This window comes from Semicossyphus pulcher, unplaced genomic scaffold, assembly GCF_022749685.1.
Source record: "Semicossyphus pulcher isolate SPU_LCO1_2020_fin unplaced genomic scaffold, fSemPul1.0.p SCAF_25, whole genome shotgun sequence".
NCBI classification, from domain to species: Eukaryota; Metazoa; Chordata; class Actinopteri; order Labriformes; family Labridae; genus Semicossyphus; species Semicossyphus pulcher.
The window spans coordinates 1,303,557-1,322,643 of NW_027211699.1; the positions used below are offsets into that span (position 1 = coordinate 1,303,557).

General features: G+C 41.2%; 1 protein-coding gene across 2 annotated transcripts; it reads left to right on the top strand.

Annotated features, from left to right (window-relative positions):
* Positions 1 to 7,866: 7,866 nt before the first annotated feature.
* On the top strand, positions 7,867 to 18,127 carry znf281a (zinc finger protein 281a). 2 transcript variants are annotated; one of them, XM_069676085.1, is made up of 7 exons: positions 7,867 to 7,947; positions 9,588 to 10,041; positions 12,632 to 12,733; positions 13,003 to 13,129; positions 15,025 to 15,108; positions 15,203 to 15,321; positions 15,402 to 18,127. In XM_069676085.1, the coding sequence occupies exons 2-7, from the start codon at positions 9,637 to 9,639 to the stop codon at positions 16,983 to 16,985; spliced, it is 2,421 nt and encodes an 806-aa protein (XP_069532186.1). In that variant the 5' UTR covers positions 7,867 to 7,947; positions 9,588 to 9,636; the 3' UTR covers positions 16,986 to 18,127. The 2 variants fall into 2 exon arrangements, with proteins under 2 accessions (XP_069532186.1, XP_069532187.1); XM_069676086.1 differs by lacking the exon at positions 7,867 to 7,947 and adding an exon at positions 8,163 to 8,248.
* Positions 18,128 to 19,087: the final 960 nt, after the last annotated feature.

Consider the following 19,087-nt stretch of genomic DNA (forward strand, 5'->3'; position numbering starts at 1 on the left):
TTTAGCGCGCACAGTAAATCCTTGGAATACAAATATAAATCACGCGTGTGCCAGTGCTTTTAAAGCAGTGATCTCATACGTTTATGTGGGAAAAAAATCCACTGTTGTTCCAGTTGTTTTTCATGACATGAGCAGGTGGCTGAGTGTAGCTGTGCGCTCTGCTCCGTCCCTACTCTGACTGGCGTGGTGCTCTCCAGCGGACCGAAATACGAGGAGCCGACGACCATTCAGAGCTTCTGACGGGCTGTAAAGGATGAAGAGAGGGGGTGTGTGTGTGTGTTTGTGTGTAGAGGGAGGGAAGGGGGCAGGGATAGAGGAGGGGGGAGTTACACAAGACTGCATGTGTGTGTGTAAAGAGCTAGAGAATGAGAGGAGTGGACAATTTGGCTCTTCTGCGTAATGTGGTTGATTGTATCAGTGGGAGACTTAATTGATACGTCAATTAATTAGTGGATTAATTGATTCAATCATTCTTCATAAGTGCTTACATTGTCTTTACAATGTAGCTGAGCGTCTGTATGATTAGCAGCATGGAGAGTCACACGGAGATCTAAGTCATGAGATTGGAGGATCTTTCAAGTTAAACTGTGCCATCTACTGGAAGGACGACCTATGTGCATGTTTGATTGAATACTTACAGGGGCAAGATCAGGGGACAGTGACTATTTCTTTGTATATATAAGCTACAGTCACAGTTTGAGCTTCTGTTAACCTGTGCCAAATTACCAAAGCTTGTTATATTAAAAAAAAATTACAGCCAGAAATGTTTAAAGAATTGAAAAAAAATCACATTTTCATTTAACTTTTTTTCTAAAATCTTCACATTTTCTGCCATTCTTGCTTTAAATAAATAAAACGTTTACTGTCAAGAAGCATCGCCCCATTTAACTCCGACATTAAACCTTCGCGTCTCCTCTTTCCTGCAGAGCCTTCTTATTGATTTAGACACTGGAAGGCGACTCCACTTGAGGACTTCCTGTACTACTATCCTCCCAGAGGGGAGTCCTGAAAGGGGATGCTTCACCCTTGCATCTTTTGCTGCCCTTATTTTAATCAGCTTGGACACAGGACTGCTTTGCATGTAAGTTTTATTACTTAGTGGATAGTAACAACGCACAACAATGGTGATATTTTTTATTTTTTTAGGACCAAGAGGGATCTCTTGAAAAACAACCAAAAAAAAAACATGATCAGAAATCGTTTCATTACATCATATATTGATGGCGTGCTCTAATCTTTCAATGTATTTTAAGCCCCTCATTAATAAATGATGTACTGAACTGATTTTGGATCTTGGTATTCAGAGGTGTGGTTCTCTGTGCAATTTTTTAAAGGCAACACACCAGAAAAAAAATGAATATAGCAACATGTTTTAATAGCACGGAGGCCCTAAGCGGACATGCTTCCATTCCTGTGATAACAAGTCATTTTCAGTTGTTGTATTTTTTTGAGATCTTGACTTATTTATTTGACATCTTGAGATGACAACGCTGCACCACCGTAACGTCAGATGATCATAACTCGTATCCCCAGAGTTGCAAACACAGAAACAGGCTTACCTCATTAGTGGCAGCATGGAATATCCTGGTCTGTAATATCAGTAACCAGCCTGTTGTTTTGTTTTTTAGATTCAGGAAAATTATCCCATCCTTACAACCAGCTTCGTTATCTCAAGATAATGAAAAAAATAAGTAAAGATGTTATTACAAGATAACGCGATTAAAACAAGTCGAGATCTCGAAATTACTTGTCGCGGGAAAATGGAGTAAATAAAGCGTATGGATGCATGTCTACTTCGGACTTCCGTATAAAATCAGGTTTAATGGAGGTTTTTAAGGATGAAGTAGTTTGAACAAACAGCTTCTATAGTGCAGAGCCTTTGAGTGTTAATGTGATGCATGTCTGAGGTCCTCTGTTTATTGCACCAGCTTTCTCATTTTAATTCTGGAAAAAATTAAAGCGTTAACTCATTTGTATCAATATTAGAATTTCCTTTGCAAACATTTACTCACAACCTACAAAAAAAAAAAACTGTTCAAAAGCTCTCAGTCACTTGAAAAAGAATCTCTCCTGCAAATCTTCGAGCTGGAAATGAAAGAGGAGGATTTCCCCCAGAGAGACAGCAGCTTCAGATACACGGGATGAGAAAGCAGAGCAATTATCGATGGACCTCGAGGTGTTTCCCTCAGATCTGCTAAGATTCACCCAGAGAGTGTATGGTACGCTTTTTTAAGTGTATCACCTTTATGTTACAGCTGCAGCTGATAAAAGTGATCTCAGACAACAGAATGGTTTTTGGACTGTAACTATCAGACTGTTTGAACATTTATTTTGAAAGGCAAATCCTGGTTTCCTGTGATACACTTGCAGGATCATGTGGTTATTTAAGAGGTAAACACAGAATCAAGGCGCCCTATGCAGCAACACATTATTCCAATGTACCTTAAAGAAAGATATTTTCATAAAATAAGGTAATTATGGTATAAGTGGATCACAAGAAAGTCTGGGTTTTTTTGGCTTCATACCACTGAAGTAAGCCAGAGCACAGCCACTGTGTCGCTTTGCTCAGCTTTAGATCTGAACACATGCTCGCTTCTAAAGTTGCTAAAAGGACTGTAAACGATGCAGCACACGGAAAAGGACGCCTTGGCTGGCTAACAGCTGGCTACACCGGAAATACTGAGAAGTTGACCATCATTCCCAGAGACATATATCTTGTTACGATAACTGATGGGTTCGAAAATTGGTCACACACTGACTGGTTTCACATACTGTGTTAATTTATTAACAGTCACAGGACTCTTGTTTCGCATCCAGAGTTCTGTCTGACCTAACAATTAGCAAGTTAGCAAATGGGTTAGCATAAAGACGCTTGAATTTTACATTTACAGTGTAATAGTTCTATACTCACTTTATTGGAAATATGGAGCTGTCTTAATCATGATAATGAGAAGAGTCTGGCCCCTTGTGGTATTCAAAACATCCAAAATGGAAAATTTCTGGAAGGTCCAAGTTAAAAAGTTGCGACATGTTTGCTGACGTTTTCAGAAATGATGAAGGCCATGGAAGTACATTTGTCCGTGAATGGTAAGTCAAGCTTTTGTGATTTTATCTGTAAAGAGTTTTTTCCCCAAATTCTGTCTAATATTTAGTTAAATATATAGATTCCCAACAGACATATCTTTTCCCTCTGTCTTGATGCCTTTGCATTTTTGCATAACTTAACCTGTTTCAGCTAGCTAGCTAAATTGTTAGCTTTGGTAGCTTGTAAAGACATTAGCGGTAACATCCATTTAGTGTCCATGTTGCCTTTGCTTAGCAGTAAAGTAAAGTACAAGCTAACAAGTTACATTTGAGAACAGTAATAGCTAATTGTTAGCTTACTTTAGCATAAAGACTTGAAACCGGGAGAAACAGCTAGTATGGCTCTGTCTGAAGGTATAAAACTCACCTAATTGCACCTTTTAAAGCTTGTTTGTTAACTCAAAAAACTGTACAAAAACTGTAACGTTAAACAATTAAGTTTTAGTTTCGAAAGATAATGTGCTAAATTATTTCATAGCTAGCCCAGCTACTTCCTGGAGTCATGACTTTGACTGTTTACAGATTTTAAGCTAATCTCTACTAGCAACATACTTTACAGATATGATAGTGGTATCAATCTCCTTAATTAACTCTTAGCTAGAAAGCAAATAACTGTGTTTACCAAATCTCAAGTTAAAATGTTGGAATTTAGCAATTAGCTAAATGATATCCTATACTACATACTGCATTTAAATGATTAGCACAGACAAGTGAAACCAATTTTTAAATGTAGTTATAAAAGTTGTAAACCCAGTCCATTGTCCAACATAACGAACACCTATGTAAGGTTTTGATTGAATTTCTGATTTGCAGCATGTGCAAACAAATGCCCTCTATGAATGCACCAAATATAATCATCAAGATTTTATGTTATCCTTGCCTCAACACAAGTCTCACCACTGCACAGGTTTCGAATAACTTACAAGGGCCTCCTTTGTCAGTGAGGGAACTCGTATAAGGCTGTTATCCTCCCAACAATTGAGGATTAGAGTGTAGACGGCCAGCACCGCCATCTGTTGTGTGTAGGCACCAGGGTTTCCCAGCGAGAGGAATCCAAATCAGCATAACACAGGAAATCAGTGAAGCTTGGCTCTCAGCTGTTCACAGTTTTGTTGTGCAGCTTTATTAGATGATGAAGAAAATTCAACATTCACATCCAAATAAAATGTGTGTGTGTGTTTCAGGGAGGAGAGGGAACAAAGACATGCGGCACAGGCTGAATTATTGATGAGGAGTTAGGATTGATAACCTTCAGTGTCATATGATACACGAATTGCCACAGATTAGCATGAAAATATTGGACTGTTTTTCACATTCTTCATAGCTATGGTGTGCCTGCTGTTACAGACATCCTTGCTCCTGTCACCTTCACAATGAGGGCAGATTACTCCATTAAAGTGGAGTCAGAGGTGCAGGGCAGGAGTCGTAATGTCTCTGACCTTAACGTCCCAAACAGTCTAATAGTATGGACTGGGGGAAAGCCGAGCCGTGCACTGACATTTCCTAACCTTAACTGAGATTGACACACACAACTCAGAGCATGACATTGACATAACACTTACAGGAAGTCCTCTCCTATTGTCTGTAGTGTGTTAGATGTGCTTTTAGTGTAGTTATGCTCCATGCGTGATTATATTACAGGTCTGAACTGAAAAACAAAACACTGTTAATGTTGTTATGAGGTGATGGGTGATGTAATGTTATAATAAATAATGTATCTATAAATAATGTATCACATGTCGACTGGTCTCGCATAGCCCGTCCTTCATAAGTGCTGGAGGGCTGCATCGTTATTTTGAAGGGGAAAAATGCTTTGGGTTATTTATATTTCTTTAAACATAATTTTCTTAAGCAGCACTTGGCCAAGGATGCAGTGATGGTGCCGCTTGCAAAATAGTGTCGTGAAATTAAACAAGACAGGATCATGTCTTCTATCCTCATGTTATACTGGTGTTCCTTCCCAAGAGGTCTTCTTAGCGAGTAGGTTGCTAGCTCTGAGGTAGGGCTGGATAATACCGCCGAAGTACAGGAGCTCTATGAAGCAGTGGCAGTTCCATACATTGACTCTTTGTAGACATTCTGATTTACCATAATTACACAAGTTAAAGTGAAAATAACTTTTAAACACTCTCATAAACTAAAAGTTCAAATTAACTGATAAAAACTCTTGCTCTACCCGGAGGTTGTTGTTATTTCACGTTGACGCACAGATAGCTGAAGGGGAAGGTAATTAGACTCTGCAGTTCCTCTGCTAACTATTTTAGCATCTTTCCGCACATTGTTTTTACATCCCACATATCTTCTTTTTTGGTTAACTTTCACCCCTCTCATAGTGTTGTTTTTGCTCACAGCAGGTAGTTGTTGTCTGTCAAGTACTCGGTTTAAAAAAACACTGTACACTTCAGGCCTGGCACAAAGATGCCGACTCATACAGTTTGCAACTAGCTACTTAATAAGGGGAAGCATTTAGCATGTAAAAGAGCCAGATATTTCCTAACAGAAGATGGTGGAGACAAAAAAACAAAGCTAAAAGAAATAGATATTGGATAAACACTAACCAGAAGAGACCAGAAACATGACTCCAAATGAATGTTATTGTTGCCCCGTGTGTTTATCATGTGAAGGCTAACGTTTGCTCACAAGTTTTGCTAACAACTTGCTAACATGAAAGTTATAAGCTGTGCTTTGCTATCCAGAGAAATTAGAAAATTCTGAGGTGAAGTTCAACTGTGAACCAAGAACACATTTGAATTGTTCATGTTATTTGCTTAATTAAATTGGTTTTAAGCCAAAAGGTCGTCAAGTGTAGATAAGTAAGGTTGAAAAATGCTGGAATGTGGCGACAAGAAAATCACCATATTAGCTTTTTAATCAGAGAATATTACTCCCCCAGGATGATTGAATATCCAAATTCCCTTAAATAAATGACATCAGCCATATCCTCTTTTTCCTCAATGATAGTGAAGCCTGCAAACCACTGCAATTTCTCTCTAATATAAACACATTCATTTGTTTATCAGCGCTTAACTTGTCCCAAATACTCTAAAAAGATGCTATCTACTCCAAAACACTACTTTGATAACTGTTTCTTGGCTACATTGAAATTCTAAGAGGATAACCTTTATTAACCTCGAACCATGTTCTTAAATTCTAATCACTAATTTTCATCTCAGTTCATCAGGCAGCCATCATCGCACCATCATACATATTTAAGCACTCCCAGATGAGAGTGATTTCAAAGATCACTGTCCGCTGTGCGGGTTGTCATCTGGGATATATAAAAGGAGCAGGGACATCAAAAATGTACCCACTGACCTTTTTTTTTGCATTACTCTACTGTCTGCATTTCGATTACGCTCGGCTTTCTGAATTAATTGGTTCATTAGCCGAGGCAATTAGGAGAGGGGGCACAAGGCCCGACTCTGATGTGCTTTTAGATGTATACATAGTCATTTATCCAGCAGATCTGAGAGCTTCACTGCTGAATATATCTGTCATTATGAGCTCAGTGGCTGCTCTGAGACTTTTGTTCTGCTGGTTTTGAACTATTTAATTCTAAGGATCTTTAGTTTAGTTACTATTGTCATTCAAAGTGCCAATTTTGAGATTTTTTTGGTACAATTTCAGTTATTTTATGTTAATAATTCACTACATTTCAGACTTAAGTATTGTACTTGTGCTGTTACTTTTTGCTGCACTTAAAAAAAAAACCTATAGTTAATCTGCAGGTCAAGATTTTATGTAAAAATCATCTTACATTTTATCCAGAATAAGACACTCTCCATCCTTGCACAACTAACTATTATATTGTGTGAAGTGGGCCTATTAAATTAGCTTTGCCTAAACAAGCTTCAACACTAGAATGCTACTTATATGTTAATATCAGTAATAATAACTCAATGACATGACATGTGTATGCAATACTTCACTAATTGAAATGAGTCATTTAGTGTAATGATTCTACTACTCTTACATTTGATATTTGGAGATAATGTTTCTGATTATGTTTTTTTGTTATATAAATTTGTTTTATATAATCAGAATCAGCTGTATTGGCCGGGTATGTACACATACAAGGAATTTGACTCCGGTTTAACTTCACTCTCTATGTACAAGCATTGAACATTAAATATTAAACTTAAAACTGCAAGCCTACCTTAGACATTAAATATTAAACATTAAACTAATATGTACATGCTACAAGAGATCAAATGATGCTGAAATAATATGATAAAACATTTAATTATGTTACAGATGGGTTCATTTACATGAGGTTTATTTGGGTAGTGGTATTAAATATGCTTTATGGGGTGTTTTTACTCTCTTTGCAAACTGATTACTTTTGAAACTCTTTTTTTCATACTGTAGTATGTTGGACATTAAGGCCCTTTACCAAAGGATCTGTGTGAAGTGATGTCTACCAACTTGTTTGTAGTTACTTTCGGCCTCACCATCTACGTGCTTATGTACCAAATTTCCAGATAAATCGCAGAGATCGTAGCCTCTGAATACTTTTACTGTCAAAAAAATATAATATATAATTTATTCATTTCCATAAATACGTCTTTTTATGGATTTGGACATTAAAATGTATTTTTTAAATTATAAAATAATGTTAAGAATAACTTGAAAGCATGATAAAGAATACGTGTGATCCTGTTATAATGAAAACATGAGTTTGGTTTTAATTATTGAGTGTCTCTACTGGACGCGTCCGCCTGCGGGACCCAGAATCCCCTGCGCCGAGGCAAGATGGAAGAACCCAGCAGCTGCGGGAGAACAATGTTTTGGCTCTAGATATTGAAAACGGACGGCTGAGGGTGAACTACGCGAGCCAAAACAGCAGGTCATGGTCCTGCACCGGTAAGGGAAATTCATTAAAATATAACTTTGGGGGAAGAGTCGGTCGCTGTAGTCGTTAAACTCGTCGTGCGGGACAGACAACAAAGCGCAGCGCTCCAACGTTACTTTACCGCTAGTTAGCTAGCTAAGTTAGCTAGCTGTCTCGGCTAGTCGGACGAGCATCATTGTTCGCTGGAGTTGTATGGGCCGTTTGTTATGGGGGTCATGCTTGTGTTGTCGCTCCATCACTTACAGTCGGTTCACTGTCCAGGAATCGAAGCCTACAACTTGGAGAAAACAGTCAAGAATAAGTATAGACGACGTAAGAAGGTTATGTTATGTCTTTTATTTATCAGACGCAAACCAGCGTTCGTCCTTGATCATCTCTTCAGCTTGCAGATTGTGCGTCTTGTGTAACGTTAACGCGAGTGTTCAACGATATCTACCACTAAATCACTATTCTTAAATTTCAGCTAAAATAAGTACAAAGCTAACTTTGTTTACATGTCTTAAAGGGCACTGAATTTCCTTTCTGTGTAGGTGGTCTTGATGTTCCAAAGTGCACGGTTTCTGGTGTTCATCAGCGCACATATGCGGCTGTTATTGCATGGCCATATTAATTATTGCCTGATCCTGCATCACAAAGAAGGGCCCCGCAAGAGTGGTTAGCCAAATGGTTAGCAAGGTAGCTATTGCAAAGCTAACAAGCTTGGTAGTTTAAATAAACGTGCGCAGACCACGGGGTCGACTCTAGGCGTTATTTGTATGCTTAAACACACAGAGAAAACTGAAGTTAGACGGAGAGGCTGGAGTCTTGTTTCTTTTTATTTTTTTAAAGTTGGCTTTGTGTTAGCAGAGTAGGTTATTGTTGCTAACGCACCATCAGAGCTGAAGGCATTTGGCAGCAGTCAGAAAGCACTCATTAGCTGGATGGGTCGTTCTTGCGTTGGCCAAAGATCAATGCACAGCATAATAGATTGATATAAAATACATTTTAATGTCTTAAAAATTGTGAGATTAAACTTCAAAAACATTTTTACATTGTATTTGGGCATAGCTAATCATATTTCAATTAAATATTTACACGTTATATTAACACTTTATCTCGATCAAATATATGCATTAAACCTCAGCTATTACTGTTTATGCAGAAGCCTCATAATTACACCATCAGACCTCCTAATGCAGTCTGTGTGCACTCTCATTGGCAGATAAGCTCATGCAAATAGGATGACTGGGTCAGACAGGCCCATCAAACAGATTAACACACAACTTCAATCCTCTCATTCCTCATCTCATGTTGTGTCTGGTGATGCAGTCGCAGTGACCTTTTTGCCCTGTAAAATGCTAAACATACTCGCTGTAATCAACCAGAGAGAATTTTGTACATTGTAGCTGCAGTGTTTTGCTTGTTTCGGCTTGTCATTGTGCCAGACTGCAGGCCCTTTGTTGACCCACAAATCGTCTGTTTTAATCCGACTAAGCGCCCAGTTGTGAGATCAGAGGCCGTGACACTGATTCCTGAAGACCGAGCTGGCTCCATGATTGTTTTTGCTAGTATTTTTGTCTATAACTAGCGATCAATGTTTAATGATCACAGAGTAATTACGAGTTAGTGATTCATTAAACAATTAACACAAACTGCCCCTGTTTCCTCACAGGATGACACTGATTGCCACCCCATAGTTTTCCAGCCCGCCGGCATCCACCATGAGCATCATTCAAGACAAACTAGGCAGTGAATTCCTGCACTCCAATGGAGCAATGGACTCCAATTTCGGCCCTGGCATGATTATGTTCAGCCATCTCCCCCCGGTGACCAGCTTCACCCGGCTGGCCGCCCACTCCGTCATGCAGGACCTCCAGCCGCACGAAATGATCCTGAAGAAGGAGCGTGACTCGCCTGACTGCAGCATGGGCACCCAGGGTGGCCGCATGGGGTGTGCGGGGGTGGGAGACTATGTTCACTCCATGGGCATCAAGCAGGAGAAGATGTCGGAGCACGATTACCGCCTGCCAGTTTACCCTGGGGGCCTCGGGAAGAGCACAGAGCTGCTGGAGGTGACAGTCAGCAACAACCAGAGTCTGCTGGTGCATGACCTCAACATGGGCAACGTGAGTACCACTGATGGGAAATCGCTACCTGAATGGGAGCTTATTTCTTTTGAAAGGGTTTTGATTCAAGTTACATTTCACTATTTAATATAGCTTTGTAGCTAAAGGAAGTGGTCAAATAATTGGTTCTTCTATTGACAGAAAATCATCACCTAACATTTTTTACATTCAAAAACACCAGAGATACCCTATACTAGTTTGTGGATTTGCTGCTTCTCTTTTTTTTGACTGTTGGTTGCACAAAAACAAAAGAATTGCTCTTAACTTACCTATAATATGTAAATAATACAGAAGCCCTGAGCTGATATGCACGAGTCATTTCTGGTCGTTTTCTTGAGACTCATTTTTCTTGTTATCTCGGGATAACAGAGCTGGTTATTACGAGATACCGACGCTGCACCACCATAACATCAGATGATCATAACTCGTATCCCCGGAGTTGTAAAAGCACCAAACAAGCACAGAGCAGACTTAACTTCCCTCATTAGTGTGGGCGATGGCAGCACGGCATGTCCTGGTCTGTAATATCACAGTGACAAGCCTGTTATTCTGTTTTCTAGATTGCCGGAAAATGTTCCTGTTATCACGAGAAAACAAGCTTTATCTCGAGTTAATGGGCCAAATTAATCCGTTATAACGGAAAACCAGATTTGTTGTCCTGAGATAATGAAAAAAAATAAGCCGAGATCTCGAGAAAACGCCCAGAAATAACTTGTTATCACGGGAAACGGAGTAAATTCTATGTATGGATGCATGTCCACTTAGGGCTTCCGTAAAATAATCAGTTGCTTGATTATAAAATGAAAGTCTTATCAAGCATTGCTAGTGACATCCTATTGTTGTATGTAGCTCATGGTTTACTGATAAGGGCATCTGCCTGTTTTTTAGGTGTTTTTTCAATGATCATTTGGGCATTTCATACTTTCACTTAGATCAATTTATAACAAATAATAGCAGCACAACAACTTTAAAGATCACATCTCCACCCCCTAACTGTCCCTGCAACCAACACTGAGATTGGTGAATAAAAAAATGTCAACACATCTTAACTCAGATAAAATAGGACCAGATATCCTTCACTAAGTTCTTTTGAAAGTAAGCGTTTTGCTGCCTCATGTTCCCTCTCTCCCAGGCCTCCAGCACATCCTGATTTAGCTTATTTATATGAGGCACAGATAACTGCACTGTCAACATATCTATAAATGCAACGTAGCATTGCGAGAGTGAAAGAACATTTGTTCCATCCCAGTTTGTGGTTTCATAACATCACTTGTCGAGGGGGAAATACGGTGTAAAAAAGCTAAAAGCCTTGTATCATTTAATCAGCTATAGTTTTATGCGTTTTTTGACATATAGGATCAAACATGAGCAAAACAAACCCAAATGTAGTTAAATAAATGTATTTTTTTTTTTATTATATTAGCTAAGTTTGTCCCCAAAAGTAGCCTTGTCGTGTAAACAAGCACCTCGTTTTTAAAAAGCCTGAGAGGGAGGAGCCTGGGAGAGAACGGGTGCAAGGGCGGAGCTTGTGTATTTATGGTGACATAAATCCACTGACGGCTCGAGATGCAAAATATAAAAAAGCCCCCTCCTCTCCCCTCTCCCCTCCCATCCTTCCCTCTTGTTTCCCTCTCTGGGTAGAGGGGTGATGTCATCGAGCCTCGGCGTGAATGAAAACGTCACAAGGACACAGCTGTCTTGTTTGAGCTTGCACTTCATTTCAGACGTCTTTTGTGCTCATTCAAATAGAAATATACACAACCGCACACTTCTAACAATAGCCAGGCATCTGAGGTCGTTGGGGCTCGGGAATGAATGATTGTCTTCAGAGTGGCAGATTTTTTTTTTTTTACATTGTTTACTCAAGGACAGTTTCGTACAGAGGACGTTATTTTATCATAAGACGTGAAGCCTTTAGAAACAGGCACTCATTATGATTTTCTCATTATTATGAAGCCGCTTTGTAGGAGTTTGTAGTAGCTTTATATCTAATCAAGTCACTGTAACATGTTTTAATTTTTGCTGGACTTTTTCCTGTTTTTACCCACAAAATTTGGGCTGATTTTCAGACCAGCAGGTGCACCCACATTGGCCCCGTCAGTCTCCATATGGTACTGAGATGCAGCTTGTTAACTAGAAAGGAAATAGCAGAAGCTGCGTAATAGGAAGCACATTATCTTCTTTTGTGAAGTAATACTCCTCACAGATTGTTGGTGATAAAGTGTAGTGAAGAGTAAACATTCCGAGTGATACGTTTAGAGTGTGTTTCACGTGTAGGTGTGCAGATTGTCTGCATCTTTGGTTGGAAATGGAAATGAAAGGCTCTCGCCTTGAATTGCAGGCTGTTTATGCAAAGGGTGGACCATAAATTTAAGGCATTGTTATCTCGCCCACTGGAACCACATCTTGCACAATAAGCTTCAAAGAGACAATCACCAGACGTTGTCCAAGTGTTTTGTTTTGCTTGCCTGAGCAACAAACATGGATTCGGAAGTTTTTCAGACTGAAGGCCCTCAACCTTCAGCCGAAGGATCTCCTTGTCGTGGCTCGCTCTCACGGCCCGCTCCCTCTCCCTTTGTCATCCTCACAGCTGCCGAGTCAGTTAGGAAAGGAGCCCGCTGGGAGAAAAGGTCGGAGGTCAAATGGTGACGGACAAGAGGGTAAACCAAGGAAGAAGAGAAACGAGGCAAAGGTTTTTCATATATTAATGTATTTCTGGGTGTAGCCATATTTTATGTTGTGTTCAAACACCCATCTATGCACATTAGCAAGTACTTATGAGCACAAATAAAGTATATTCATTTATGTCTTTAAAATTTGAATTAAACAGTATTAGAATGACCTTTTTGTCAAATAAAAAAGCATTATTTGTGAGACATATTTTTAGATTTGTTAAATCACTTTATATCGTGTTATATTGCCCGCTTTAACACCCTGTGCCTTTCTGTCATTCTTCCACAGCAATCAATGATGATGGATGCAGATGGAGGCAGCCTGTCGCCGGGAACAAAGCCCCACATCTGTGAGCACTGTGCCGCATCCTTCAGAAGCTCCTATCACCTACGCAGACATGTCCTCATACACACAGGTATTGTAGTGTTCAGATTCCATCCATGAGGCTCATATTTTCTTTTTCGTTTCTTTACAGTCAGCACCAAAAGAAAACTGTTTGTGTCATTGTTACGCCAGCTGCAGAAGCCAGAGCTTGTGTTTTGATTGCTGCTTGTACAGTTTATGTAACGTCATCTTCAGCTGGTTCTCTGTGTACTTTGAAAGAGCTCTGATGTAAACAGTTTTTATATAATATTTACGATGTTTGAAATCATCCTTTTGGCCTTCAGCATTACAGCTGTCCTAATGATAAAGAAACATATTGGAGTGGGTTTTTCGAGAAGTTCTTCAGATCAGTTTTATGTCTTAGTTTTGGTCCAGATGATTTTTAGTCACAATAATCTCAGGTACAGGAAGGCCAGATGAAAGACTTCCACCCTAAACATTGATTCAAGTCATGACTTAAGACGCTCCTGAGTTGACTCACGTTTGACTTCTTTTACTGCATAATTGTGCACACGTATTATTGGTCATAATCGTGGTTAAGGCCTTTGAAGAAAAGTTGTCATATTGAGTGTAAATGAATGAAAAATATCTATAGATACGTTGATACATTGTGTGGGTGTGGGCGTCTAACTACCGGGGGAGATTTAAAAAAGCCAGGGGGGTATACTACGAAGCAGGATTTTCAGTTATCGAGGTCACTTCAGGGTTAACTCAGAGTTTTCAGAACTACGAAGGTGGTTCACTACTTACCAGGGTAGCTCACCATGGCAACTTCTGCTGAACACTTAACCTGCTCCTGAGCAAACACACTTCCTCTTTACCGTCATGAAATATATTCATGAAAGATATTCATCAAGCTTCACTGATATACATCTACAACTGATCGCAGCACTGAAGCTTGTTTCATTTATAAGATATAAAAGAGAGCATTTTGGCTGACCGCTGGGGTCAGCCCTACACATGGGTCTTTATGTGACTGACTGACTGACGGTACTTTCAGTGCCAAATAAAGTAAAAGAAAATGCCAATAACAACAGCCGGGAAACATTTCAAAATAAAAGCAGTTTTTACAAACGAGGGGAGTCAGAATTCCAGATTGAGCTTTTACTTTGATAAAGCATACTGGAAGTGTTGACCTACTTTACTCTCCATTCCTGTGACATTTACTACAGGAAGAGGTGTTAATGTTGCTGTCAGAGATCAATAGGACTCATCGTAATTCATTTTTTAACCGTGGATTTTGACCGAGAACCGCGCCCGGCTCGCTGTGAAAATAGGCGAGCCTCCTATTCTCTACATTTTCGGTGCGTGAGTCGCACGTGATACACGCCAGCACTGTTAAGACTCATCTGTTTTCATGCATTTCAAATGGAAATGAACACATCCTGCAGCCGTCATGTACACGCCATGCTTCCAGTGTTGCCCACAAAAGCGAACATTGACCTGATGCGGTCAGCAACATACTAGGTTTTGACCTAGTCTTGTTATTTGCTCCATAAGTCCATTAAATACAGATGAGTCTAAAAGAATATCGAGCAGTGATATTATAGACTTAATTTACACAGTGCAGCATTCAGCAGCTGAGTGGATTTTAGTCTGGATTATGTCTAACTTGTTCATATCCTTCTAAAATCATAGTTTGCTCTTAGTTTGTAAAATGTGCCGATCAGCTGACGGCAGACTTTCCCGTGTTTAGACTGATCATTTTCTGCTAACAGTAGCCCTTTATATGTGTGCGCGCTCACAGAAACCCTGGGTTGACTTATCAAGTTGTTCACTTGCTCAATATTGATCAATCATTGGTTGTATGATCCATTTTAAATTTTCCTTTTTGCTTTTGCTAATTCATGAATAAGGTAAAACAGCATGATAATGACCATCCTGTGGCTACAACATGTAACCATGTACATCTGTGTTTGATTGCAGGTGAAAGACCCTTCAGATGCAGTCAGTGCAACATGAGTTTCATTCAGAAATACCTTCTCCAGCGACACGAGAAAATCCACAGTGGTGAGTGATCGAAGACGACCTAACTTAACCTGCGAGTCATCGTGCGCTCGACTGAGTCGACTGAAACCTGAACTGTGCTGTTTTTTTCTGTCAGGAGAGAAGCCATTCAGCTGTGACCAGTGTAACATGCGTTTCATTCAGAAGTACCACATGGAGAGGCACAAGAGGACACACAGCGGAGAGAAGCCGTACAGATGTGAGACCTGCCAACAGGTCAGTAGCTGCTTGATGATGATCTAATGTGTGTATGAAAAACTCTTAAAGGTTTGCTAGAAATGTTTTTTTTGTTTCAGTATTTTTCTAGGACAGACCGACTGCTTAAGCACAAGCGAACCTGTGGAGAAGCCATAAAGAAGGGGCTGGATCCCGGGATGATGGACATGGGTTGTGTAGACATGGGACATGGCAGCTATGGAATCACTCAGGGAAACGTTGGGAGCACTGGGAGGAAGAGGGGAAAGTCCAAAAACTCTGCAGAGGGAGGGGAGCGCAAGAAGAAGAAGGGGGACGGAGGAGGGGTGAGGGTACCGCACGTTCAAGGGGCGGTGTCTGGAGGCTACAGCATCCATGAATACTCCGTAGAGAACCAAACGGTGTCTTCCTCCACAGAGCCGGGACCCAGCATGCAGCAGGGCCACCTCGGCCGAGCTCCAAAGATGGCGTTCAAGAAGGCTAATCGTAAAAGCTTGGACAAGGCCAAAGCAGGCCCGTTGGATCCGAGTGAGGGCATGGATGGTCTTGGTCTCATGCAGGGTAACGGGGCTAAAGTAGGACCCACCAGCAGCAACTACGACGACGCCATGCAGTTCCTTAAGAAAAGACGCTACCTTCACGCAGCAAACAATGCAAACTCTTCCGGGCCCATGGTGGTCGGAGGAACCAGCAGCGAGTATGATGTCGGGATCGGTCACATGTCTTCCCAGCAGTCGGTCATTCAGGGTGTCGTTTCCAGCGTGATGGACAATGAGGCGCCTCTGAGTCTCGATAAATCAGGGATCCCGGACGAGGTGCTCCAGAGCCTCCTCGACCACTACACCCAGAAACCTGACGGCTCGCACCATGACGTTCACTTTGATCTCAGTGACCAGCATGTGGAGTTGAACCCCATCTCCGCTGACGGCCCCGACATCGGCCACAATGCCGACACCTCCAGCCCGTCTGGAGAGAAGACCGTCATGATGCACGAATACTCTCGCTTCCTGCTGCAAGCTTTGGAGCGCACCAGCCACAGTGCCAGCTTCCCTCTGGGCCCCGGGGCCCCCGCCTCAGGACCTTTCACAAGTTCCCACCAGGGGAATCCCCTCTACGCCGACAAGAACATCTACACCACGTCCCCGCTGGAGTGCGGGTACGGCCACCCGGTGGCCTCGCCCTCGCTGCCCTCCTCTGTGCCAAAGTCTCACTTTGCGATGCTGACGGGCTCCTCGCCACAGCACGGCTTCCACCTGAGCAGCCTGGAGGCCTCCACACACCAGCAGCTCACCCCCTCTCAGGAGCTCACCGATCAGATGGAGAAGCAGCACTCCTCCACACCCCCTTCCTCCTACCAGATCAGCCCGTCTGACCTGAGCAGCCAGAAGGAGCACCCGCCGGTGAAGAACGGCACAGCGGTCTACCCTCTGGCCCCCTCGCAGGATCTGGCCTCTCTGGACTCCTCCAAGCCTTCCTACCAGATAGAAAACTTTGCGCAGGCCTTCGGCTCCCAGTTCAAGTCAGACGGCCACGGCTTGTCGTACGGCACTGACTCTAGCGGGGAGGTGGACCACAGGATACGGACGCCTGTGTCTGAATTCTCAGGGTATAGTAGTTTGTTATCTGATGTCAATGAGCCAGTAAGTACAGGTTCCAAAACTACAACAAGCCAAAGCTACAGATGAGAGCCTGAGAGGAGAGAACACTCTCTTGTTATAGTTGATGTTCTTATTTTAATTTTTTAGCGCTCCTATTTTATTACTATTATTATTATTATTATTATTATTGTTATTATTATTTTTTTAAGTGACATCTTTCTGTTAAATATCCTGAAGCTCTGTTGTTGTGCCCACTCCTCCCCACAATGAGCCTGCAAGGCTTCCTGCAAATGCAATTTTTTTTAAGTATCTGTTCTTTTTCTAAGTTAAATATGTTTGTACTGTTTGTTCTCGTCATTGTAGGGGACACTAGGTCTAGTCATTAATCATAAACTGAAAGTACTTTTTAAGTCAGCGTAGAGTAGCACCGGACATGTTTCGTTTCCAATGAGCTGAAGTGTTTGAGCAATCGACTTTACAGTTGTGACACAGTGATGAAAAATAACCATGATGGCAGGGAATAGCCCAGAATCGATATAGCAAAAAAAAAAAAAGTTGTCTGTTACACGGTTGAAAGTATTACTCAGGAAAAAGTGGAAAAGCCTACGAGGTGCAGTGAGCACTCTTTTCAAGAGGATTTTTCTTATGTTTTATTACTTGTTGAATGAGTGTGACATAAACAGACTGCTGCCAGCTCACTTGAGCACTGAAAACACTTTCTACTTGGCTATATAGAGATTATGGTACTTTCGTGTCAATGTGAAACTCATGTTTTCTTCAACAAGGGCCATATATATATCTATATATATTTATATATAAGAATATATATTAATGTAAAGAAACAGATTTAATCATTCTGGGGAGCTGCCAGTTGAAGTAGAGGAAGAACGAGGGCTGTGTCGGGGGGTAAATGTTGTCCTTGGTATATTTTTGGAGAACAAAAGTGATGTTAGGGCTTTTCTTTGGCCAATAGAGGTAGCTGTTGGACAGCGATAGAATGGCCTTCCCCTTGTCCTGCCCTCCTCTTCTTCCTCAGTTCTCTTGTTTCTTTAAAAGAATCCAATTAGCACTTTGAGCCGTTTTCTTACATTGAGTGAAAGCGCCCCGTCTGAGCAGCGGAGCTCAAACGTCAGGAGTGGACTGACTGGCTTTTTGACAGATTGATGTTTGGGCATATGCAGGCGGGGTTTCTGGGTGTATGATGGAGGATACCCCTTTGTTTGGGTTTATACGGGATGGTTGGGGGGAGGGCGGGGGGGGGGTTATGTGAAAGTGGGATTTTTCATAACATTTTCTCTTTCTCATCTTTAGGAAGGGTTTAGCGAGGGCGGGTGGGCGGGCGGGAGGCTTTTAAAGTAACATTTAATCGGGATAATGTAAATGTAATTGAAACCCCTAGTTTTAGTTTGACTTGTTACCCAATTTAGCAGCTTTGCTTTTCTTATTAAATTTGATGACAAATGTGTTAGTGATCAAGTATGTCCTCAGCTGTTACCGAGGCAGCCACATGCATTAAAAGCAGAAAGCTGGCTGACCCATGAAATGTGTATGCATTTAGATCTTTCACGCGTGCTGGCAGTACCAAGCATAACACACGTCCCGTTAAGAAATTTTGGTGCCTATTCCTCAAAAGCACGGGTGCAAGATCTTGTTTAGATCATGTTAAATGTAATTTCTTGCTGATTTTTAAATGTATTTATGCTGTATGTTTTTTCTAAAGACAATAACTGCGCTGTCTTCCATAGCTACAACTGGCCTTGAGTGCTGGAATCGATATCACTCTGCTGAACGAGTCTTTAAACCCCTTTACGCCCCGATGGCCTGTTGTTTTAAGCAATCATTGAACGTGGCGGAGTGAATGCAATGCTGTAATATCTTCAATAATATGTTGCCATGTTGAGCGGTTTGGCCGTAAACAAGAATTTGCCTCACATATACCTCATATCACAGTAAACCAGGGACAAAGGAGTGAAGGTTTGATGTATGTAGCAGAGATGCTGTTGTATGTGACTATTTTTAAACATTTATGTTCATGACATTTATGTGACCCGCTGAGACATCTGTCGCTTTAAGGGTTTCTGTAAATGCGTCATGGTAACCAGTGTTCAGTTTCTTCACTTTGACCTCCTCTCTCCTCCAGAGCTGATTTGCCATATTGTTTCAAGATGCTTATTGTTTACAAGAAAAAT

Bases quoted from the DNA above. Each gene is read 5' to 3' on its own strand.
- znf281a (XM_069676085.1), top strand. From the start codon at position 9,637: ATGAGCATCATTCAAGACAAACTAGGCAGTGAATTCCTGCACTCCAAT. The intron at 12,734-13,002 runs GTTTTTCATATA...ATTCTTCCACAG, and splicing joins AGAAGAGAAACGAGGCAAAG to CAATCAATGATGATGGATGC. The intron at 15,109-15,202 runs GTGAGTGATCGA...TTTTTCTGTCAG, and splicing joins ACACGAGAAAATCCACAGTG to GAGAGAAGCCATTCAGCTGT.